The sequence below is a fragment of the Poecile atricapillus genome, chromosome 1 (assembly GCF_030490865.1).
Source record: "Poecile atricapillus isolate bPoeAtr1 chromosome 1, bPoeAtr1.hap1, whole genome shotgun sequence".
NCBI lineage: Eukaryota > Metazoa > Chordata > Aves > Passeriformes > Paridae > Poecile > Poecile atricapillus.
Genome location: NC_081249.1, coordinates 87,161,595 through 87,187,474, shown reverse-complemented (window position 1 = coordinate 87,187,474; position 25,880 = coordinate 87,161,595). Strand labels below are relative to the sequence as shown.

The window sequence follows — 25,880 nt, the reverse complement described above, 5'->3', positions numbered from 1 at the left end:
CTGGTCGGCGAGGAGGAGGAAGGGGAGGGGAGAGGGAGGGACCGAGAAGTTTCTAGAGCGGCCGCCGGGCTGCCGCAAAGCGCCCGGCCGTGCCAGGGGCCGGGGTGAAAGTGTGCGTCGACCCCGGGGGCGGAGAGGACAGCGGGGGTAAGGCAGCAGCCGCCTGGCCGCGTTACGCTCCGGGGAGGTGGGGGCGAAGGAGAAGAGGAGGAAGAAGAGCTTATTTATGACAGGAGGGAGGGCGCGCTTTTACAGCGCCGAGCTTTCAGGGCAGGTGCGCCCACCTCTCTCTGGTGATGCAGGGGAGCCCGGCCCAGCAGCGAGGAGGAGCTGCTGCATCCTGCCTTGGGGAAGCTTTACTGGGAGCTCCACTTGTAATAAAAAGTAACCCGTCTGAGCCTTCAGTTATAGCAACCCTGGGCAGATGCAGGGCTTATATTGTTTTTGCCCACCTTCACGCCGTACTGGGTGGTCCCGGGAAAGGTAGTGCAAGTGCGCACAGAAGCACCGTGGCCACAGCGAGCGCGCAGCCTGGGGAGCTCGGGCATCCCTTGGTTGCGGTCCCATTGGGAACCGTGGGCTTGAGAACCATTTGTTACCCAGGACCAGGAAAGGTAAAGACATGCTTAGGGCACAGAGTGAAAGATCTGTGGCATGTCCGTCTGTATCCATCCGGATAAAGTAGCATCGATTTGTGCGTCAACCTGCTGCTGCAATATTTGGGGATGCACAAATAGAAATAGCGCTCCCTCTTAATACGAAGAACATTAGTACAAATATGCAGGAATAATTCTGGGCTACTCAGTATCTGTACATGCCTCACAGATGGTAGGGTACATTTGCCCGAATCATTTGCAAAATCCAGTTATGTAAAATCGGGGTAGAGCCGTAACCATCACCTTCGCCGCAAATAAGGAAAGCGAAACTGTTAAATGGGCAAGCCTTCCACTGCAAGCCATGAACCCCCGCCCCGCGGCGCCGCAGCTTTGCCCACTCCTCGCATAGGGCGGCACCTTTCCCGGCTGTTCCTGAACTTTCCTTCCCGCCCGCTCCCTCGGCTTTCCCGCTGGGTGCTGGGCGCGGGGCTGGCGCAGCGCGGCTCCCGAGCAGCGCCGGGCAGCGGGAGCCGGGCCGGGGGAGCGGCGCGGAGCCGCCCGCTGCTGCTGCTGCTGCCCCCGCCGCGCTTGAGGCTTGCTGTGCGGCGTGGTGCTTGAGCCTTCAGTAACAAAAGCGGTGGCTGAAGGTGAAAGGAGGCTCGCGGGCGGGCGCGCAGCGTCCCGGAGCTGCCTTTCCAAGCCGCATTGCCGTCTAGCGGCACTTGCAATGCAAATCCCTATAGTGGGAGCTTGGTCTGTGAGGGTACAGGCTGCATCTGACCTGACCGGAGCTGCTCTGTGCCAGCGTAAATCTATGTCTGTGCCTGCTGCACAGCGACTGCAGCAGCCTGAGGTGGGCTCTGCCGCTGCCAAAGGAAAGGAGTGGCAAAAGAGACTGAAAGAACCCGTAGTTACTCTGGCAGCTGGGTGTAAACTGCAAAATCTGCAGGTTTCCCCTGAGAAAAAACATTTGGGCTTTTCAACCCCACGCAAACGTACACTTTAGTTTACTTTCAAACTGAGTAAGAAGGAAGAAAGCAGAGAAGGAAAGGATTGTGGTTTCTGTGTGCATTTGGTCTGGAAGCTTCTAGCTGCTCTCGATTTGCAATTTAACATGGATGAGTTATTTGATTGCAGATTACATCTGTAGGAGGTACAAAGCTGGTTCCGTGCATAGACTCTAGACCTTGATACACTGAGGAACACAGAGAGAAGCATCTAAGTTGGTTCTGGTCCAGCAGGTCTAGCAGGTCTTGTCGGGGGAGGCACAGCAAAAACACAGGAGATAATTCTTCATCTAATGAGTCTGTAGGGTGCTAAATTTACAATCTCCAGTCAGCATTAGCACACAAGTTCTCCTACGCTCTCAATTTATCTGACATCTTTTTTTTTTCATTTAAATTTTCTAATAATAAACCAATATATGTTGGTTTTAAATAAATCTTTGCAGGTCATTCTGTCTTATGTTTGGCAATGAAGTTTCTGTTTAGGACTGGTACTTTTTCAGCCGCGTGTTTTCTACTTCATAATCCCGCATTTAAAAATTGCAGAATATGTAATTGGTGCCAAATTATCTACAACTGCCAAACATGCCTGAATCAAGTTTAATAAAGTGATAAGTAGTAGAAAGGAAAGGAGATCTTTTAGTGGAGATCATTTACAGATGTTATACAGCTCATATTTCCAGTCATCCCCTAGTTTTCAGCGTAGCAGTGCAAGCCCTTATATAAGCAATTTAAACCGAGCACTGTGAGTTATGTTCCTTAGTAACTTTTCAAAGACTGTTTAGATACTGTGTGAGTGCCTCCTTGAAGGGCTGTGTGTACAGGGCTTTATGGAAAAGGGGCAGAGGAGCAAAATGACAGTGAGTGTCTGGGGTGATGTCAATGCTATAATGTTTTCAGTAGAGTATGGATGGAGGGAATGCAGGTCCGGACAGTCTCTTTCTTAAGCCTCTTCTAAGGCCTGCTGATAGTACCACAGCATTGTAAAGGCACCTCATGCCAGGCCTGTTCTCAGAAGATATGTTACAGACACAAAGGAAATATTTTGGAACTTGATGGGTAGGCTTAGGTGAAAAGAAGATGAAAATTTTGGCAATAGCTTTCAGGCAGAGCGACAGACAAGTGAGGTGATTGCCTAAGGCAGCAGAGAGCATGCTGAGCAGTAAAATGTCCTGAAAAAACAACAAATTCCATCAAGAGTCTGGAACAGCCTCCCAGGATGTGAAGCCAACCTAAAGCTGGTCAGCAACATGCTAGATTTAGGAATAGGTTTATGTAAGGACTTGCTAAAGATCACAAGGCTTGGACTTAAAACATAAAAGATGGGATAGGCCAACACAGGTCAAATATAGCTTTATCAACAGGTCCTACACAGGCAAGAGTAGGACTCAAGGTGGCTGAAAGCCCATCAGGAAGGGAGGATCTTTGGGGTGCTGTCAAAGGGTTGGCTTCCCAGGTATGCCATGGCTGGAGTCACTGCACTGTGTGGGTTGACCAAAGCCCCACCATGACATAGTGTGGCCTGGAAGTTCACTTGCCAGCTGTGTTGATCACGCTGGCAGCGCAGACTGCCAGGAACTGGGGAAAGGAGTGAGGAATGCATGTCTGTACAAGCTCAAAGATGACATTTCGAGATAACAGCAAACAGAGTAACCAAAAAAGGAATGACCCTGACTATTCATTTGTGATTGGAATAGGAACTGAAACCATGCTCATCAAGAGCACTGGGTTCATGGTTAATTAGCTTGAAAGGGCTGAGCATGGGGTATAAGAAAGGAATAAAGGCAGAAGCCACAGCACTCTGTGTTGACTGGCACTGGCCACCAGCTGGCAGGTGGACAGACAGCCAGACATCAGCAGGGTCACCCTGATGCCAGGTGCCAGGGAACACAAAATCCAACTTAGTGTGGCTTGAGTGTGGTGAAGACCTTCCTGGGAAAACTAATACAAAAATATACATCATATACCATGGGCAACAGCGATAATTTGTGCACCCAAGTTATTTGAAGTAAGGCTTTAAAACATTGATTGATTGTAACAAAGGGTTAAGTAAACTTTGTAGGTAGTTTTTTTGTTTTTTTTTTTACTTGGCATACGTTTCTTCTGAGGGATTGTTTGGTTACTGTTGAAATCCCAAGGAAACTCCAGATGCTCATCTGTGGTGTATCACACCTATACTGAGCTGGAAAAGAGCATGACTTAATAGATCAGGGACAGCTTTAATTATTTCTGCTTGCTGCATTACAAAAAATAATGGCGGTAAGGAGGATGCAATGCTCAGTTTGTGGAATTGCACATTTTTTTGTTGCAATAAGCAGTGCTGCCATTGAGGTCCACAGTAGGGCACAAACCCTCATCAGTCTGACCCTACACTCATATTTTGTGTGACATGTTAGTGATAGATTAATAAGTTGCCCATCACCTGAGTTTTTGCCCTGCCTGTTCTTCAGTCTCAGCATCACTGAGCTGTCCTGGTATCCCTGCTTTCCCTTGCTCCCCAACAGGATATATCAAATCAAGTTCTGTGCTATCCTTTTCGTTTGGGAGGGAGGAAGTTGTTGTTTTTCCATATTTATGACCACATCACTGTGGACTGCAGTACATTGGCATGGCCCATACACAAAGACCATCAGAGCTCTTTTCTGCTCCTTTTCAAATGAAGGCAGTGGTGCTCACTCATCCCCTGCTTTAAAACCGAGCAGCATTTACAGGGGAGTGATCTGAGCTGTTACACAGCAGGCCTGCAAATGAGACTCAACCATTCCAGCTCCAGACTGGAAAAGGGCCCTGTGTCTCCATTTCCTGGGAACTTCTGTGCTGCTCAGCTCCCTGTTCACCAACAGATGTCAATGCTTTCCTAAAATTACGAGCTGTAGGACTTAAAATTAGGCGAGGTCTCATTTTTTAAAAATGGTTCTCTAATAAGGTTATGATTTCTTCTGTGCTTCTGTACATTGATTTCTATTATTTGGTGATTTCATTTATGTGTCCTTCTTAGATCCCAGGTATACATTTTCAAAAAGACTAAACAGCAGTTGTTTGTATAGACATCTCTTCTGATTCAGTGTATCCCTGTATTTACCAAGTATAGCTCATTAGCTAATTTTCAACTCATAGAAATTTAGTAAAATACATTTTAATTGAGATGTTATTTATTTTTTCAAATGCAAAATTAATTTAAAAATACCTGATCATGTTTCATCAATTGGTTTAATTTTGTTCTTTCCTTGCCTTGAAAGTAATTAAGATTAGTGGACAAATGTATGTTTAGACATTTAGATTTTCTATTTTTTTGCATCCCATTGAGCAGTTAGTGTACCCTAATGTGTGCATGGTAACACCACCAGAAAGGATGGGCAATTCATGTTGTTTTTTTCCTTAAACCACTGCAACATTTTACTAGGCTTGGTAATTGTAATGTTTTATAATTATTCACTATTGGCATTATCACTATTGCTGTGAAATGCCACATGAAAATAGTGCCAGTAACAGTAATTACACATGGTAATTGCCTGATTGATTCTGTTGCACTTTTACTAAAAAACTTTTTTTTTTTTTTTAAGGCTTTATCAATTTCAGTCTGTTTCCTAATCACTCTTAGGACTGTCATTGTTAAAAATTAATAAATACCTGCTGTAGCTTCCTTTGGTAATTGCTATCTTGATCTAATTTTAGAGTTCTCATTAATTTGCAACCTAATCTACTTTTTCTTTGGCTCTCTTTCCCTTAGATGTATTTAACTTCTTTTTTTTTTTTTTACTTTTATTATGCAATTCTGGAAAGGTTTTCTTAATGTATTTTTTTCCTAATTTTTTGTTTCCCATGCAAGCTTTCCTGCTTGGCTTCTTCTCACTTCTCCATCCCTTTTCCCTGTATGTGCCAGAGGAAGGTCAGATTAAATGTTAGGACTATTACAGTGTCTCGCCACTGTTACCATAAAAAATTTCTTCTTTTTAGCCAAATCTACAAAATCCAAATCTACCCTCTTTCAGTTTAAAATCTTGTTGCTGATGAACAGAGAATGAAAATAAGTATTTTTGTCACTTCAGTAAATGCCAAACATCACCATTCCTCTCTTTGCTCAGTTTGTTGATAAACATGGGAAGAAGCAAGAATCCACTAATTCCTTACTGCTTACAGACTTTGCAGCATTCTTGATTCTTAGTTACTGTGCAGACAGCTAGATTGCAAATCTAAAAGAGAGGAAAGACTGGGAAACCCATGGACCCACCCTAATGAGGAAGAACAGCCAAATCACAAGAAATTATGTGTCTTACTCACTTAGGCTGCCTGTGTTCTTAACAGGTGAGACATCTCAGTGCCTGCCTTGCCTCTTTGGTCCTATACCTCATAGATACTGCACAATCCCATGATTTTTACTCATGGAGGTCCTCCTGTGTTTTGTAGGGACCTTAAAGACTCACCCGAAAGTGACTGACCGCTTAACACAGAAAATCTATTCCCGTATTCACCCTCAGAGATTGCCCAGGTCCTCTGTCTCAAACATACTCTTCCTGAGTGGACCAAAAGGTATTCTTTCTTTAGAATCATAACTCTTTTGCCTGTGTGTGATGGCTTTTGGACAGTAGATGATGGAATCTTTAAGTCTGCATTTAATGAAACCAAATTACCTTCCCATCACATTTTTGTCCCTTTTCCAGAGACAGAAGAAAGACTAGGATAGATTTAGTTATTTGGCAGGGTTTATAAATGTCTGCTCCAATACCTACTCTCACAGTATTCTCAGCTCTGCAGGGAGTAGGAACTCCCTGGAGGTGAGGTAGAAGGGGCAGGAAGGAAGACAAGGAATTCTTTGTCTTGTCTTCTCAAGACAAGAATCTTTGTCTTGAGATGCTGTTATGGAGAATTTTTACTTCCACGTTAAGAGGGAAGGCAGCTAGGAGCCAAGATCTTCCTCTTCCGTCTGTGTGGGCCCAGGTCTACTGGTTGTTTCCTCCTAATTGATGTGAGAAACAGCCAGCTCAGTCTTCTGCAGCTTCCTTCAATTCTTGTTAGACATGTATGTTCTCTGTTCCTGCTGAGTTTTCTCCCTTCTCTCTCTAGAAAGAGGAGATCATCTATAGTGTCTGCTCGGGATCAAATGTTTGCACTTTTTCTCTCCACTTTGAAATGCTTAATACAGTTGAAATGGAAAAAATATTGTTACATAGGAATTGGGAATTCTCTTACAGGGTCAGAACTTCTTTCAGTCAAGAGAGTTAAAATTCTTTCCAAAACAGCCACACCTTGTTCTGGATAAAGGCCAGGGAGCAGGAATGTTCCTAGGTTGAGTGTAGGATGTTAGTTTTCAGGTCCAGTGATAAGAAGAAAGGTGGGGGTAAGAAGTTTGCTGATCTGAAATCAAACCTAGTCCTATGTTTGTCCCCATGTAGAATAACTGAGGGACAATCCCAAATACAAGCACAAATACAGGCTGAGTGGCAAATTAATTGAGAGCAGCCCTGCCAAGGAGGACTTGAGGGTGTTGGTTTGACCAGAAGTTCGACATGACCTGGCAATGTACATTCACAGCCTAGAAAACCAACCTTGCCCTGAGCTGCATCCAAAGCAGCATGAACAGCAGGGCAGGAGAGGGGATTCTACCCCTCTGCTCTTATGAGACCCTGCCTGGGGTGATGGATCCAGCTCTGGGGTTCCTAGCACAAGGAAAACACAGACCTCTTAGAGCAAGTCAAGAGGAGGCCACCAAGATGCTCAGAGGGCTGAAGCACCTCTCCTATGGAGACAGGCTGAGATCTGGGGTTGTTCAGCTTGGAGAAGGCTCCAGGGCCACCTTGGAGCCCCTTCCAGTACCTAAAGGGGACTACAGGAGAGCTGGAGAGGGACTTCTTTTGAGGGCATGTAGTGACAGGACAAGGGGGAATGCTTGAAAGAGGGCAGGTTTAGATTAGATGTTAGGAAGAAATTATCTACTGAGGATGGTAAGACACTGGCAGAGGTTGCCCAGAGAAGCTGTGGCTGCGCCATCCCTGGAAGAGTTCAAGGCCAGGTTGGATGAAGCTTTGAGCGCCTGGTCTAGTGGAAGGAGTCCCTGTCCATGGCAAAAGGTTTGAAACTGTGTGTCCTTTAAAGTCCCTTCCAACCCAAACCATTCAGTAGTTCTGTGATTCTATCATTTAATATGAGTTGCTGAAACTGTCTACCTGCTTTTCCTCTCCCCTGCACCATGTTTAGTGTGTCGGTATAGGTACATCAATATCAAATCCACAGAAACCATCAAAAAAACCTTCAGTATCTTCCAAGACTGTGTTACTACTTTGGTGCATGATTTGTAGTAAAACACCCTAAAACACTTAGATCTTGCATTTGCCTTTACATGTAGGGCTTCTTCAAACCCAGGGACACAAAGCTGGGATTCAGAGTAAGCCAGCAATCAAGCACTAGGTTACTGGTCAGCGTAGGTTTTAACCTATGTTAATCAGCAGCTTTGACTCATGAATCATAGGCAAAACAATAGTGGAGTGCCATGACAGTTTTGGTGGAAAACAGAGCTTCCAGGCATGACCAGAGAGGATAAGCAATACTGTCATTGTAGATCATCTAGTCTTCTCCTGGACTTGCCATTTTCCTGTGTTTGGATGACAAGGGTTTGCTTTCAGGGTAGCCAGATATGAAGTGTTTCTGAAGCCTGGTGTTGGTGTGGAATGCTGCCAAGGGAAGGTCCACACCCCTTCAGAGCAACTCCTACCCTTGCTGTGGGTGTTGTGCTCAAAGTAAATCTTCTGAATCCTGAATTACATAAACTGGGTGGGACTGGGTCATACTCTCATACCTCAAAGCCTTCCTGTTTGCACAGCCACAGCTACCCCAGCTCAGCAGAAGACAGCTTTGGGAAAAAGATGAGCCAAGCTTTCAAACCAAGGGAGCCTTAACGGAGACAGAGCACGTGTCACTCACAGACCTCAAAGGGCCTGGCAGTCAAGGTTGGTACACTCTCTTTACTTCACGGGTGGGAAAACAGGCAAAACAAGGCTATGGCAAAGGGAAATTATTTTACTGAGATTGTGATTGTAAAACAGTTGGGATCAGGGAAGTAGGGCATGAATCTCCTGTGCCCAGACATGCTCTCCTGGGAACTGTGTGCTTCAAATTGACAGTTATTGCAGGGAAGCTGGTCATCTCCATCATTTTTGCTGACTCTCCCTCACAGCACCTCCTAATACTAAGCACAGGCATATAGTGTCTAAATGGAGGTAGAAAAGTGCAACTTTGGAATACCATGTTGCAGCAATAGCATGTAGCTCTGTACATATCCAATTAGGAGCTAAAATGTGAACGGCGTGTTTGAATTATATTGTGCATTGTGTTGATACAGTCTTTTCATTTTCTGGCTGTTGCTGTGTAAACCACCTCTACCATACAAGTTCCTAGTAGACTTCCTGGAGCCTCTGGCACTCTCCCTCTTCAAATAAATTGTTAATGGGAAAGTGAATGCCTTTATTTCCCTGTTTTCCTCCATGGCATATAAGAGAATTTGTTGAAACAGTTACTTTGTCTCCATAATCATGATATACTTGTCACTTCTATTTAAATAGTGTGATAACAAAGCTAAACAAGGAAACAAACAACCAAGTCCCCAAAACCCAACCAAATCCCAAAAAAAAGCTGTATCCACAAATCTGAGTCCTCTTTGTTTGGAATTCCTGCTAGACAACAACAAAAAAATTGCTCTTTGGGGTCGTTACAGCTGTTCCTTATTGCTGAATTTTCCTGTATGGATGTTGTTCTCTCCACCACACAGGAGCGTCCTGGAGATGAAACCCTGCGCCACTTACGAGCTGTTAGTGGATGGTGTTGGGACATGGGACTTCACTGGAGGTTTTGTTCCCTGTGAGCTGCTCCTTGTTGGAGAGGACGCCTACCCTGTGCTCCTGAGCGCTAAGAAGCAGGTCCTGATTGCAGTTTCACAGTATGGGAAGGGCCGGATGGTGGTTGTTTCCCATGAAGGAATCCTGAAGGGCCCCAAGTTCTCCCAGTTCCTCAGAAATGCCATAGAGTGGCTCAAGCCCTGCCCGGAGGCCCTGGTTGGGGTTCATCCTCGTCTGGATTCCCTGTCCCAGGTGCTGCTTGGGGCTGGCACCCGAGTGCAGGTGGGGGCAGAGCCCAGCCCGTCCATGGGGGTGTTCTGTATGGATGCCTATGACAGCTCCCAGGCCAAAGGCGTCGTTGACTTTGTCAAGGGGGGTGGAGGGCTTCTTGTTGGAGGCCAAGCTTGGTACTGGGCAAGTCGACACGGCAAGGAGAAGGTGCTGTTCGAATTCCCTGGGAACCAGGTGACCAGTGTGGCTGGCGTGTACTTCACAGGAAACACAGTGGAAAAAGGCATCTTCAAAGTTGCCAAGAAGATTCCCAAGATCCCTTTGGTTGTCCCGTGAGTACCTGAATTGCCCTCTCTTTAAACCACCAATCAGGTTATGTGGGTGAGTTGTTTGTAGAAGATTTGGGAGGTGAGAGGTGAGGGTGATGGGGATGGTTCTTTAATAACCAGGATGGAATTGTTCCGTTCCAATTTGAAGGGGACCATTCCCATTTATTGCAATTCGATAGAACGCTGTCTTCAACTGCTTCCAGCGCAGCAGGACCAGGCCCAGGGAATCCATTCTAAGAGAAGGAAATGAGAGGAGCCATATTTTAGAACAGCATGCCTGATCAACTGTACCTGAGTGAAATGCAGCAAAACAGGAACTCCTCTCCCTCTCCCCACACATCTCTACATTCAGGGCAAGTTTCCCACAGCTGAAAACCAGGTTGGAGATGAAACAGCTCTCTGGGCCAGGCTCTGGCTGACAGCTGCTAAACCTGTTTAGCCTGTTCCTTGCAGGAATTGCTTCTGCGGGTAAACCCCTGGAGCTGGCCAGAGCTGAGGCTGGATGCCTCCTCCCTTCTCAGCTTCTGACACAGGCTGTGGGCAAGAAATCTCAGTGCTCCCCATTTGTTTGGGATTCCAGCCTGGCTCTTTGTGTTCTGGATTATCAGGTGTAAAACTCAGGGCTATTACCACTCATATTGCACAACTGACCAGGCATTGGAGTCCTGGATGTTTCCCTGCTGTCTTCCTCCCCTTGCCAGTGGCTATACCAGGCTCTTTCTCCTGCCACTTTCTGCTAAGTTACATAAGGCACAGCAGGTTCTCCAAGGAGCATTAGTGCTGCTGCACTTCCTCTGTGTGGCAGCTTCATTTCTCTGTAGTGACAGCCACAGCAATTATAGTAAAATTCCCTGCAAGGCTTTCCGTCACAGCTTCGTGGATATAGAATGCTAAAGTTCTAATATTTTCAATCAGTTAATGAATTTGATACTTTTTGTTTGTTTTCCAATAAAGGTAGTAGAGACCTCTGCTGTTTAATTCAGTGAAATGCTTAGGGCACAGCTAACAAATCAGGTTGCCTAATTAAAATTTGCTGGTTGCTTCTTGTTACCATCTGCACTGCACAGGCATGTTCCCACTGCTCCATGCACAGGGCATAGAAGAGGGAAAGGGGTGGGGAATTCAGAAGAGAAAAATCGCATCACAATTAACAAGACTTCAAATGGTAACTCAGGGTGAATTACACCTTATTTAGGTTATTTTTCTGGGGATTTTGTTTGAATCCAGAGCCACAGAGAAATTTAGATCTCAAATTTCTGTGTAACACAATTCTACATCTGGATCTTCCTGCCAGATTTGTGTGCAGAGAATCAGGCTTCAGTCTGAGACAGGGACAGTGCCATATGCCTGGGCACATGTTCTGTGTGACAAAGGATCTCAGTAAAGTAATAACCAAAGAAGAACTGCAGATTTAATTCCTGTCCTACAGGGGTGAAGAAGGGCAGCATCATTTTTTCTCACTGAGTCGGCAGCAATGGCCATTTAACAACAGATCCTTCACAGGTGTTGGGGGAAGACTATTTGGCAGAATGAGAGGAAAGTATACACAAAGCAAATGAGAGTAATTCAGCATGTCTTTCTCCACAGTGACATATAGGAGTTACATGGAAATAGCAGAGATAAGAGAGCCTTGCACAGCCTAATCTCTTTTTATTGTGGAGACCAACAATGTGAGGTAACATGAGGTGTATGTGTTAAGGCTCTAACTCAACTTCCAGTCACTCACTATTTGTCTAGCTGTGTGTCTGCCTGTCCGTGTAGCCCCCTCTGTCCTAGCACTCCTTTCTTCAGTTCTCAGCAGTGACAGAGCTTAGGGAAAGGCACAGGAATGTTTTGGGCTTGCCTAGTTTGTAAAGGCTAGGGTGCAGCAAATAGAGAAAGTTTTTCTTAAAGGAGATATACCAATTCCCACATTATGTGCAGTTTAAATCTACAGTTTAAGAAACTACGAAGGGTCTGATTTTTGAGTTTCTGCAATGTATTTAGGTTTTCAAGTCACTCTTCAAAGACAGAGGTCTAGAAGCTTCGTTTTGACCTAGGAAGCTTCCTTTTGACCATTCCATTTTCTTAATGAGGGCTGAGATTTGTACAGATTTGCTCAGCTATAAAAACTGAGGCTTTAAAATGAGAAAAATGAGGCATTGATGGATTTTTTTTTTTTTTTTTTTTTTAATGAGAGAACTGACAGCATGATGTCCTGGGATGAAGGAGAAAGAAGAGGCAAGGATGGCCACTGAGAATAGATCAGTTGGTTAGAACATGGTGGTGCTGCTAATAGTGTCAAGGAGGTGGGTTTGATCCCTGTATGGGCCACTTGCTTGAGAGCTGGACTCAGTGATCCTTCCAGCTCAGAATATTCTGTGAAATCAAGAAAAGAACTCCTTAAGTTTCAGCTATGACACCAGTCATTTTGCACCAAGGATTCTGGGCTGGGGGCTAACCTGGACTTCTCTTGGTTCTGCAGGCACCAGGCCAACCTGAGCCTTGATGCCGAATTTCTCCTGTGTGGTGTGTCGGAGCTGGATTTGCTGACGGGGGGCACGCCCTCCACCTTGCTGGTGCACGGAGCCCTCTCCTTCCCACTGTGCCTGGACAGCTCCCAGCGCTGCCTCTTGGCTGCCGCACGCTACGGCCGTGGCCGTGTGGTGGTGGCAACCCATGAGAGCCAACTCTTCTCCCCAAAGCTGGCCAGGTTCCTGCTCAATGCTGTCTCCTGGCTGGATGCTGGGAGGAAGGGGCTGGTGGGGGTGGATCCCAGCCTGAAGAAGCTGTGTAGCCTCCTGTCTCAGGCAGGGGTGAAGTCGCAGCTGTCACAGCTGGCAGGTGACATCAGCGTGTACTGCTGCACCTCTTATGGCGACAGAGATGCCGAGAGAATCCACGCTTTCGTTGCAGAGGGAGGCGGCCTGCTGGTGGGGGGCCAGGCCTGGTACTGGGCTTCCCAGAACTGTGGAAAAGCTGCTGTGGCAGAATATCCTGGCAACAGGATCCTGAACCGCTTTGGGCTGAGCATCCTGGGGCAGAGCGGCCAGGCAGCCAAGTACCTGCCTGTGGGGCCGGGGGAGCACTACCACTTCCGCAGGGCGCTCCTGCTCTTCAGCACGCAGCTGCAGGGGCACCAGGAGCTCACGGAGCCCCTGAAGGGCTGGCTGCACCTTCTGGCACAGGACTGCGCTGCCTTCCTGCACATCCCAGCCCACGACTGCCCAGCATATGCCTCGCTCCACCGCATCCTGACCAAAGTGCTCAAGAGGACTGGGATCCCGCAGGTCAGCAGGCACTGCCCGGTCAAGAGCAACTCCAAAGAGGCAGTGCTTCTCTGTATGGCGACCGAGCTGTCCCTCACCATGACAGACAGTGCGGCCCTCATGCAGAAATCTGCTGCTGGGGTCTGTGGCCTCCCTGTCACTGTGGAAATTGATGGCACAAACCCAGGTGAGCAGTTATCTTGCTTCCTCTCAAGCCATCCTGTTGCTGGGATCAGTGGGATGCCCTGCCCTCAGTGTGCCTGTGTCTGTGTGCCTGAACATGGGCACAGATGTGCAATTTTACCATGGGCTTGAGAGGAGACTGAGCTCAGTGCAGTGGCAGAAAGGCTCCTTTTGTGGTCAGCCCTGACCTCAGCATCTGAAACACCCCATGGAAATCCTGCTTCCTCCCTGTTGGTGTGCAGGCACTGTCAGGAGAAGAACCCCCAACTTGTGGTACCATAGGCACCACTTGCATGGCACAGTGGTTTTGGCAAGAAAGCTTCTTTGAGAAACCCTGGCCTCTACACTGCAGGTTGCTGTTCCCAAAGTTGTTCTGATACAGCTGTCTATGGAGTCATCCTACAAAGAGGTGGGAGTTAGAAATGAAAGGTTTGTTCTCTAGGTAATTTCAGCCTGAGTTATAGCACAGTCCCACAGCTTGGTGTATCAGCACAATGGAGGGAAGATCTGGTTTTGAGGGTGAAAATGAGAAGCTAGAAGTATAGTGGGAACTTCTTGGGCTCACATCACCACTGAAGCCAAAGTATTGGGTAAATACACCATAAATTATTTGTCTAGGCTTAGGTCTTGTATCTGTACCAACTTGCTGAGAATCCTGCTCACAACTGATATTTTTAACTCTAAGTTAAATTCCTTTAGTAACTTTTATCCCCTGGACAGTTTTTTTGGTCTTAGAATATGATTTAGAGCCGTTGTTTCCAAATTGTTCTAATGAGATAAAGGAGGCTGTTCTGGAATGGCAAGGTCTGAGTGCAGTGGCTGTGCAGAGAGAAAAGTTGTAGAATTACTTCTTACTGGTTTTAGCACTAATAAGTCAGGACAAAAGCAGAAAATACTCAGAATTTGTGTTATTTCACATAAACGAAAAAGAAGAGCTAGCAAACCCTGAGCACCATTTCAAAACTGCCTTTGGTGCAAATTCAGCAAAACTGAGATGAACTGGTAACACACTGTGATATACTGTCATTTGTGTTTTTCCCTGGATTAGGTTTTCCTTGACAAAACTGGTTCTGCTTTCTTGGATGACAGGAAAGGTTGTAAGCTGGGTGCTTAATCACAGTTCAGCTCTTTCTAGGACTTCTGGTGTTTGGGTTGAAATATGCCTAAGTAAACTTTATGTCAGAACTAGGGAGTGGAGTCTGCCTGATCAATAAAGTAGAGATGGATCAGTTTTGCACTGTAAATTCTGTAAGTTGCAAGTATTTAAGAGATTTATGCTAAGAAGACTTGGATTTCCATGGGAAGACTATTTAAAAACATGCTGAATTGTAGTGGTACATACCCTTCTTACAGGTACACCTAGCACAGAATGGTTTCTTGAGGCTTTCTCATCATTTCAGTCAGCTAGAAATGACAATTCTTGTGGGCTCCGGTTTGTGCTGGACCAGACACTAAGGAAAAATGCGATGTCGCTGTCAGTCTATTATTTGGGAAATGTTTTATGATCATTACAGCTTCAACTGTGTAGTCCCACCGTAGCTGGCACCTCTTATGAGGTCTTTAGGATAAGAGGATCTGAGCGTAGGAGGTGTTGGGGGTTTTGGCTTCTTTTTTTTTTTCCTTCTCATTTTTAGGAGATACTACTAAGCACATTTAAGCTTAGTGTTTCCAGAAGTGTGAATCTGGATGGGCTTGCTTGCTAACGGTGAGATGATTTTGTTCATCTCTTTGAAACTGTATTTGTGACAAGGTGGGTAAATGTGAGATGGTTCTGTGAGTGTAGAGCAGGGGGAAATGAAAGGATGGAAGATTATTCTCCTACTGCAACTTCAAATCTTCAGGACCTGTAATGATCTGGACAAAGAAGTGCCTGACTGTTCAGGACTGTGTTCTCTTACATTTTAGGAAAGACAGCCTGGAGGAGCACAGGGCTCTATCTCCCTGAGGGGCACACAGCAGTAATAATGTGCCCTTGTCTGGTGGTCGGTGCTGGTCTGAAGGTAAACTCTCTCTGCTTGGCTTGGTTTACACCGGTGTATTTGTCGGGTGAGCGCTCAAAAATAGCACGGGGAAGGGTTTTCTCCTTAATGGCTTGTTCTACCTTTCCTACTGCCTTTTCCTACTGCTGCCACCCTGTGGCACTTTAAATGCTTTGTCATAATTTCTTCACCTTGTGTCCTCACACTTTTCTTTTGCATTCCTCCCATTCTGTCTGCTGGTGGGATAATTGAGTGTGGCTGCTGCTTGAGGGCTGTTGGTTGTTGTTCTGCTGTGGTGCAAAAAAACCTGATCAAGGTGATTTTCAGGTCCAAGTACTTGGGCCCTTCTATGAACCAAACTTGATTCCGTCTCTCCAGGTCTCTCATAAATTCTTTTGGCAGTGCTGTCACTACTGCTCGTGTAGATGTATCCAGATGAGATAGGCACTGTTACTTGGGATCCTGTTCTCTGCAAAATACAACAGAAGCAAATGCTCACCTGCTTGGATATTTTTTGCAGTGACCTCCTTGCAGCTGAAGTGCAAAGTTAACTCAGGTGCTTCTGTCTGATCCTGCAGCCACGTGCTGTCTGTTTTATTATAAGAACTCTAAGGAAGAGGCACTATAAAAGAAGCCAGTCATGACCGCATCTCTCCAAATCATGTTATAGGAGGTGACTCTGATGCTGGGGAATGGTAGAGGAATGATCAGTGCAAGTGCAGTGCAGTGGAAGAAGTCACTGCAGTACTCTGACGTGCTGGTGAAGGATGCAGTTGGGCCAGGAATACTGGGAGTACAGCTCCCAGGGACAGCATGAACTTTTTTTTTTTTTCCTTTTCTATGTTTACTGCCTCTGGTCACCACAGGCTGAAAACTGGAACTAGGCTGGAGTCAGACGGCTGTTTCTATGTTCATGCTCTGTAGGGACAGTGCTGCAGTGGAGAGCTCAGTGGGTGCTGAGGTCAGTCTGCCAGGTCACACTGGCATGCCTTTGACCAGCTGTTCCTACATTTCTGCTTGCCAGGTGCAGGTTGGGTGTCACACAGATGACCTCTCTAAAGCCAAGGAGCTGAAACGGGCACCAGTGGTAATACGCACCTGTGATGTTGCCTGCCAGAAACAATCCATTTCCTGCCTCTGGGGAGGCCTCATTTACATCATAGTACCAGCAAAGAGTGTCCTGGGGAAAGTGCCCATCACGGTGGAAGGGGGCAGTCAGAGCTCCTTTCTTCAAGCTTGGTAGGTTTGTTTACCTTGGTGCTTTTTGCTTGAAGGCTGCTCACAAATGTCGTTGTCCCAGTGACTGAAAGGAAAGATGGTCCTGTGCTTAGAAGGTCTTAGAAATGCTTGGTTTTAGGAGTACCCAGATTTATATTCCTTACTGTGTTGTCTTCTGGGATTCCATTTTTTCTACCTAATTTTTAAGAAGAGTGGAAGGGAGGTCCCCAGGAATCACCAACCTGTCAGCCTCAGCTCTTTTCCTGGAAGATCATGGAACAAACCCTCCTAGATGCTGTGCTAAGGCATGTGGAGGACAGGGAGGTGATTTGGAACAGCCAGCATAACTTCACCGAGGGCAAGCCCAAGAAAGATGGGGACAAACCCTTTAGCAGGACCTGTTGCAGTAGGACATGGGGCAATGGTTTTAAACTAAAAGATGATTGATTCAGACTATGTATAAGGAAGAAGTTTTTTACAATGAGGATGGTGGAACACTGAAACAACATCACAAGAGGTGATGGATGCTTCATTCCTGGAAACATTCAAGGTCAAATTGGGTGAGGTTCTGAGCAATCTGATCTAGTTGAAGATGTCCCCATCCGCTCACAGCAAGAGGGTTGAAACAGATGACCTCTAAGATCCCTTCCATCCAAACTATTCTACAATTCTGTGAATCTCTACTTCTGGGTAAGTCACTTAGGCACTCTGAGCCTGCTATGTGGCTGGGAGTAGGTGGAAGAACTTTCACAAAATGGGCAGGGTTTGTTCACGACCAACATTTCTTGGAGGCTGGAGTTGTTATTTCTGATGGAAACTGTTATGCTGAGGAGAGGGAGACTGAATCTCTGCCACGGCAAAGCTTGCTTTGTGCTCTGCCTGCTTTACTGTGCCCTCATATGGCCATCTCTAGATCCTACAAGACATCGCTAGTGAATTTCCTGTGTTTCCAGCACTCTTCTCTTCTCTTCTCTTCTCTTCTCTTCTCTTCTCTTCTCTTCTCTTCTCTTCTCTTCTCTTCTCTTCTCTTCTCTTCTCTTCTCTTCTCTTCTCTTCTCTTCTCTTCTCTTCTCTTCTCTCTTCTCTTCTCTTCTCTTCTCTTCTCTTCTCTTCTCTTCTCTTCTCTTCTCTTCTCTTCTCTTCTTTCTCTTCTCTTCTCTTCTCTTCTCTTCTCTTCTCTTCTCTTCTCTTCTCTTCTCTTCTCTTCTCTTCTCTTCTCTTCTCTTCTCTTCTCTTCTCTTACTCTTCTCTTCTCTTCTCTTCTCTTCTCTTCTCTTCTCTTCTCTTCTCTTCTCTTCTCTTCTCTTCTCTTCTCTTCTCTCTTCTCTTCTCTTCTCTTCTCTTTCTCTTCTCTTCTCTTCTCTTCTCTCTTCCCTTCTCTTCCCTTCCCTTCCCTTCCCTCCTTCCCTTCCCTTCCCTTCCCTTCCCTTCCCTTCCCTTCCCTTCCCCTTCCCTTCCCTTCCCTTCCCTTCCCTTCCTTCTCCTTCCCTTCCCTTCCCTTCCCTTCCCTCCCTTCCCTTCCCTTCCCTTCCCTTCCCTTCCCTTCCTTCCCTTCCCTTCCCTTCCTTCCCTTCCCTTCCCTTCCCCTTCCCTTCCCTTCCCTTCCCTTCCCTTCCCTTCCCTTCCCTTACCCTTCCCTTCCCTCCTCTCTTCCTCTTCCTCTTCCTCTTCCTCTTCTCTCTTCCTCTTCCTCTTCCTCTTCCTCTTCCTCTTCCTCTTCCTCTCTTCCTCTTCCTCTTCTCTTCCTCTTCCTCATCTTCCTCCAATTTCTTCTTGCTGTCTCTCAAACTGAACAGAACCAGCATTGTTATGTGAAACAACAACTCTGCTGGACAAAAATAAATGAGAGAAACTTGATGCTTCTTTCGTTCTTTGATACGAAACAGGATCTATTCTTGCTATGCTACTCTGTTATATGCCGAGTCCTTTTCTGTTTCCTACCTATTAATGAGCCTGAGGAAAGCTTCCCAAGAACAGATTGAGGACTGGCTATGTAACAGCCACCAGCTACAGTCATACAACTACCACATACTGTTTTCCAGGAAATTTTCATGATCTGGTCACTTTGTCTGAGCTTGATCTCTATGAGCATGCTCAGAAGTCAGAATTGTCCTTTATCTGATTTTCGGTGTTGTTGCTGTAGGGGGAGACCTGTGAAAGGCAGTGGGAGGCCTGTATCCGGCACTACCCTGCTCCCTGGGCAGAGCCTTGCTGTTGAGAATCTCATCCTGACGGGTGCCTTCTGACAGCATCCGCCACATGGAGAACCCACGGCCGCTGCTGACCCTGTGGAATGAGATCATGGTGGCGATAAGCAAGTTGGCAGCCGTACCAGCAAAATTCCCCAAGGCCAGAGAGGATTGTAACAGATGTCCAGATCTCATGTGGTAGGTACATTGCCATATGGCCTTCTCCAGGGCTAAGAGGCAAGTGGTCGTCTAGGTCTGTTCCTTCAAGGTTATTTTGCTGAAACCAGACTGGGAACATATGTGAGGTGTTAAATGACTGTGACCCTTGCATAATTGTGAGCTACTCTGATGGGGTGGAAATGTGGTAAGGCAGGATTTGAAAAACATGTGAATCTTTCCAGATGCCTCCCTGCTCTCAGAACTGGTGTTGTCTCCTTAGCTGCTCTCCTGTTGGGTGTGTTAAGATGGCAGAGTTTGCTGACTGCAGTGGCTTTAGCTCACATGTAGTTATTCATTCCCCCTCCTGAATGCACTGCAGAGTCAGTACAGCTGGGAAGCAGTGACCTGATTTCTATTTTTTTCTCTGGCTCAGCCACGGGACTGTTCTCATGTGTTCAGTGACAACTTTTAAACCTTCTGTTTTAAACCAGCCTATTTGCTGGAGGTGGGCTCCACAAAGGTTATTGTGGGCAAAGGTTAGCCAGAAAAGATGTGTGCCTGGGATGATGACAGTGTGGAAGCAGATCCAATATTGCTGTCAAAGCCCAGGAGTGTGTATTTTTGCAGCTGATGCTCCCCCACTCTGGCTTTTCCAGTTACAAACTGGAAAAACAGAAAAGAAAGAGTGCCTTCAGTCAAGAATCAAATTATACAGTAAACATGTAACTTTGCAATAAAAATTTTGCCCATTTGTTTTTCAAAATAAACTGGGTTAAATTCATCATCCCACAATGAGGCAAGGGCTTGGCCTGAACCATCATGCCCTAAACTTCTGCTAAGCTACAATGGAAAGAATTTGTGGCACATCTTGGAGTGTTAGGTTCTGCTGTGGGTGAGCAAATGCCAGTTAAAAATATCATAGCTTACAGACATAACATTTCTTTTGTCCTTGGGTTGGACTAAATGGTTTTGCTCATATTTTCTGGATCTGAACTTTTTGGGTGCTACTGGTTGCTAATTGCATATATCCCTCTTACTAAAAAAGAAGAAGCTTAAAATCTTCACTAGTTCCTGCAGAAACTAGTTCCAGGCCATTCACATTGATGTTGACTAGTTCCTGCAGGAAGGGGATTGCCGTTCCTGTTAATTCACCAGGCTCCCTCTGTGCAAAGGGCTGCTTATCCTCTGCTACAACAGGTGTTTGAATTTGGGAGCATTGCTCTTGCATGAAGTTTTGGGAATCTTCAAGGAGGACCAGTTAGGGAAGAAGACATGAAGGAGGCATACATAAAATCCATTGCAATGCGTATTTCTTTCCTAGCAACCTGCTGGGAAGTTGTTTATGGAATAGCCATCCTGCAAGGTTAAGAACAGGCTTAAGTATGATAGGCTTTGTAGCCCTTAAGCATGACAAACTGTGTTTTCCATATGTTTCATCCACACCAGTGACCACTGGAGTGCAGGCCTGCAGTATCCACACTCTACACAGGAGCACTCGAGGAGTGCCATGGTGCTGAATCACATTATTGCACAGTTGGTGCATGTGCTCAGCCTGTGGGAGTTCAGGTGTGTTCTGGGCAATGGTCAGGCTTTTCTCCTCATCCTAACACCTCAACCTCAGTCCAGCCATGAGTGTACATTTATATATAAAAAGGGAAAGCAGGCAGAACTGCACTTAAATGATGGTTCAGTCCTACATTTACTTGTTTGACTATTGTAAGGGTGACTATCTGTTGCTGTGAAACTTGATGTATTTCCTTATGTCACACTGGGAAAAGCTGGTCATTCATGGTAATTTAAAAAGTGTTATTTATGAGATGGAGGAAAGGCACTAGAGAAATGAAAAAAATACCATAATCATTTATGTCTAAGAAGCACTGAGGTGAGCACTTAATGTCATGTGTTGTTACCTGTTTCTCCTGCAGGCTGGATGCATGCTGGCTACCCCATCATGGGCCACCTGGATTCAGTGAAGGAGATGTTAGATGTGAAGCACATACAAACTACTGGTCTTTGGGGTCCCATCCATGAGCTGGGACACAATCAACAGCAGCAGGCATGGGAGTTTCCTCCTCACACCACAGAGGCCACATGCAACCTCTGGTCTGTCTATGTTCATGAGGAGGTGCTGGGCATTCCCAGGCATCAGGCCCATCAGGCACTCAGGCCACAGTGCCGGAAGGAAAGGATAAAAGAGTATCTGAAGAAAGGTGCTCAGCTAAAGGACTGGAACGTGTGGACTGCTCTGGAGACATACCTGCAGGTAACAGGGAAAAGTGTGTGTGTGCTCTTAGTGCAGTCACTGAAGCCTGTGTCAGAGGGATGTCTGCAGCCTGGTGACTGTAGCTGTGTAACCTTGTAAGTGTTTGATTACTGTCAGGGTTTATCTTGGGCCCAGAAAGCACCTGAGAGATAAACAGGCAGAGTGCCTAAAGTTGATGGCTCCTGAAAACCTTCCTTTGCCAGACTTGGGCTTAGCCACTCAGGGAGGTAGCTCAGTGCAACATACTAATCTTTCTCCCTGGAAGAGAAACAGGAATTGCTGCTTGTTATACAACATGGGAAAAGGAGGATCAAACTTGGGAACAGCTCTTTAATCCACAGCAGATTTCCTGTGGGACAGTGGGCTTGTTGTCAAAAAACTTTGGCACTGTAAAAGTGCCAAAAAGTGCACTGTCTAGAAGAGTCAGGCTTTGAAAAGTCTCCTGGTGAGTTACATGGCCTTGTAAAAACACAGAACTGGATCTCTCACTGTGGTTGAGACTCTAAAACGTGAACCCTGTCCTAGATTAAAGTGCATTCTCTCGGGAAGCATGCAAGGGAGATTTCCTCCTTTCCCTTAATCCTCCTAGAAACTATTAGCCTAATGGAAAAAGCACTCAACCTGATTTTAACTGGGGACTGCAAAGCAGATGTCCATTATGATGACTTAAGGTACTGGCTGTTGTGAGGTGAGTATCCCTCAGCTTCCTTGTCTGAGAGCTCTCACATTTTATATGAGGAAAGGAATATTTACTGGAGTATTGATCCTGACTTTTCCACATCCCAGAGAAGCATCTGTATCGTCAAGCTGAAGAGTCATCCTCTGGGGTTTTTTGGTGCAACGAATAATAAAATATTTATACGGAGTGGAACAGTTCTAGGAGGAGATATTTTCCCACAGTACCTTACCAGTTTGGCCACTGCCTCACTGCCTCACCCACACTTGTAGGCTGGGATGTCTCATCTCCTGTTTGGTTACTAACAGGACTGCTGGAATAAATGTGGCATGAAAGAACAGTTCTAATTCTGCAGCAGCAATTTTTCTGTTTGAACTCCTTTTGTTCTTATTCTTAGGCCAAGCATGTCCTGTTCATAATTTCTCCTTCTCATTTTCTCAACACTCCTTGAGCTCCTGTGCTCCTTTCTGGCTATCCTGTCAGTGTCCATCCCCTCTGATACTGTTTTCACTGTCTTCAAAGCAGCAGGTTATGTAATAGGTTGCTGACACTTCTGGCTACTCCCAATGTATCTTTGATCTCTGTTTTGGGAGATCAGTATAATGGAGGTATTTTTCTGTATTTTAGTGCTGTTAGTTATGCTCTGAAGCCTGAAAGTTGGGTGCTTTCATCTAAATTTACATTCATTCTATAAAACACTGCAGAGACCTGTGGAATTTTCTATTGTGTGTACAGGAATAATGCCAGTGAAATGATAGCTTAATTGTTTGTACACTGAATTATTTTTCATCAGTTGCAGGAAGGGTTTGGTTGGGACCCCTTCACCCACCTCTTCTCTGACTACCAGAAAATATCCAAAATCCCAAAAGACAACAGTTCTAAGATGAACTTGTGGGCACAGAAGTTTTCTCAGCAGGTGAATAAGAATTTGGCTCCATTCTTTACAGCCTGGGGATGGCCTATCAAGAAAGACCTGTCTATGGAACTGTCCTCTCTACCCAGCTGGGAACAGGATCCAATGAGATCCTACAGTCCGTAAAGGAAAACTACGTAAATCTTTGTTCTCATACTAGCTATGAGAGCTATCTTTTTCTCTTTATGTGCTACATGATAGCTCACTATGTGCTTGGATTTATGCTGGATTTTTCAGCTTCTTGATGCCAGTGGAGGCCAATGCCAACAGAAATTCAACAGGGATCAGCAGATCAGCAGCCACCTAAGCTATCTTCTGAAGGGTTAAATAATCAATGAGCTTTGTTCTGGGTTCTTCACCTCAGGAAGAATGCAATTCTCCATTGATTTGCTTCCTACAGAACTTTTCTCTGATGAAATGGAAGTTTTCTGGGTGGAGCATTTCCTCAACCAGTTTCAAGGACTATACCATGAGAATAGAGATCTTTAAAGCAAATAGTAGCCTCCACAATGTTGTATTCTTAAGTTATAATCTCAGTAACATGGGATTTTCACAATTATTTTTGTTCCCCTAAAATCCCTAATTTTTAATTCCTCTAATTATGCAGAACTTCCACACCTGTTGTGAAAGTGGCCTTATAATGCTTATAAACAGACTATATAATGCATAGTTGATACTGAAATACTGTAGATTTCTTCCTACATTCTATAACTGTGTGATCCAACGCCCATCTTTATGTGAGCAAGTCAATTACAAGTTGGAGCTATCCTTCAACCAGAGCCTGACAGCAAGATACATGCCAATGAAGATGAGAGAGTGGAAACAGGGAGGTGATTTGACTGTAGTCAGTAATGGTTTAATGTATGGACTCATCAAAGGTTCAAGACAGGCACTGACCTGACAGCCTGAGGGAGCAGCAAGAAAGAAGACAACAGTTCATCAAGACAGAGGACCAACCTTTCCAAGGTGCAACAAAAGTTCATGTTACTCCCAGCTCTTTCATAATTGCTCAGCTATTATGGGTTCTGGCAAGCATGTTAATGCTTAGCCTCAGATCTCACTAGTCCCAGCCTATTCCTTATGTGTCAGTAATAAATAAAATCACTGTAGACTTGCAGGTTTTGTATGTGGTCCTCTTTTCATGCCTCCATGCCCAGTAAAAAAAGGCCTAAATAGAGATGACCTAAATAGAAGTGGCCTTGGTGGTAAAGTCGAGAAAAACCACCATGGAAGTCTCTAGTCTGTGGTGTGGCCTTGTATATTTCATAGTGCCAAAGGAGAGCACGTTAGGCCAAATATCAGTCACAATTAAAGAGGCTGTGCAGTCTCCATTCTTCAGGCTTGGTAAGTGATTCCAAAACCTAACTGTAACAGGGGAGTAAAGAGGCATTTCTGCATTTGTGGTTTACCCATATTTTCCTGATTTTCTGGGGGTTTTCTTTTTGTGGTCATGTGTGTAGAAAATATCAAAATATGTAACATCCCAGGAAAGTCTTTGAATTAAACTTTGTATTTCTTAGCCTGGAAAGTACATTGATAAGAGCTTCAGTTAGGAATGAATCTCTTTCCATGTTCCCAGTATAAGCATGTCTGAGACACCTTCAAAGTGGCTTGATATTAAAAACTGAATATCATCAACTTGCAGCAGCAGCAGACGTGGGGTCACCCAAGACAACTGGAGCCCTTGCCAGCATCCCAGGATCTCCCTGTGATTCAATAAAGTAGAGTTACATCCAGATTAATTTATTGTTTCTGAGGCCATGCAAAGGTGTTTACTTTTGGTGATTGTCCTCCTTCTTCACATTCAGAAGTTCTTTTTAAATTTGCTGCCTTTTTTGACCTGAATGCTGGATTAGGGGGAAACTGATATCTCTGCCTGGTGCTGAACCATCTGTCAGTACCGGCCCCCTGGGCTGACCTGGCCACTAGAACGTCATCCTGACAGTACCAGCTGCTGATGTACACCACATGGGCAACCCAAAGAGTCTGCTTCCCATCTGCATCAAGATGATGAATGCAATTTCTAGGCCAGCAGCCATCCCAGCAACTTTTCCAAGGCCAGAAAGGATGGTGGCAGATGTCCAGATATCTCATAGCAAGTGTAATAGCTAGGACATTTTGTCTGTATCTGTGATGGGAAATACACAAGGCAGTAACGCTGTCATGAGACCATGCAGATCCTCAAATCAGCAGATCAATTCCATCGTATTCAAGAAGACTGCTGGAGAGAGTAAGAATCTTCTGTGGATGTCAAGAGTTTGTATGCAAAAGCAACATATTCTGCTGCTAAATTTGACATTGTAAGACACAGTGAAGGGAGGCTGGCCACCAAATGACGTGTACTGTGTCACGTTGATCTTGTTGCTGTGGGAGTGAATTTATACTAATTGCAGCAGAAAGCAGGGAAACACAGGTTTAGCTAGTTTAGGCAGGACAAAGGAGATTTTGAAACTTGAATTAAGGCACACAACAGACACACAGGCAGCCTACTCTACGTAATAAGACCCTGGTGTTAGCATGCATATGATTGCTTCCACCAGTGGGGAAGTGAGGGCAGTGGTAGGGGAAGAGTTGGTTGTAAGCAGCATTTTGTTGTCTGTTATGTAAGAAATCTGCTGTTTAAAGACAATTCACTAGGCCAGTGAAACTGAAGTTTGTTATGGGTGATGAGGAGGCTCCTAAAGGCCATGTCTCAGCATTATTTTCAGTTAATCTTTGTTCAAGTATTGGACTTTTCTCAGTAGGATTGGCCGGTTCTTTCAGCTCTACTTGACTGCAGCACTAGAGGTGTTCTCTACCACTTGAATTGATAGATTCCTCAGCAGCCCAGGCCACCACTCAGTAATTCACAGCTCTAGCAGCTTGACTCACCTGGTGTATATGCTGTCAGTCAAGTAGAACTGATTCAAGAGAGGCTGGCCCAAGTGTAAACACTGGCACAGGTTGCCCAGAGCTGGAGGTGGTTGATGTCCCATCCCTGGAAACATTCAAGATCAGTTTGAATTGGACTCTGAGCAACCTGATCTGATGATGTTCCTGATAAATGCAGGGGAGTTGGACTAG

At 45.5% G+C, this 25,880-nt stretch overlaps 1 protein-coding gene across 1 annotated transcript; it reads left to right on the top strand.

Moving 5' to 3' along the window:
• Positions 1-45: 45 nt before the first annotated feature.
• Positions 46-24,478, top strand: LOC131578622 (TRPM8 channel-associated factor 2-like). The gene is given in 15 exon segments (XM_058837578.1): positions 46-147; positions 8,418-8,544; positions 9,363-9,992; positions 12,454-13,424; positions 13,663-13,703; positions 13,706-13,829; positions 15,326-15,420; positions 16,424-16,606; positions 16,608-16,646; positions 18,761-18,823; positions 18,825-18,851; positions 18,853-18,960; positions 18,962-19,004; positions 20,891-21,228; positions 22,698-24,478. Coding segments are annotated over 13 exon segments (2,895 nt in total). The 5' UTR covers positions 46-147; positions 8,418-8,544; positions 9,363-9,375; the 3' UTR covers positions 22,944-24,478.
• The last annotated feature ends 1,402 nt before the right edge of the window (positions 24,479-25,880 follow it).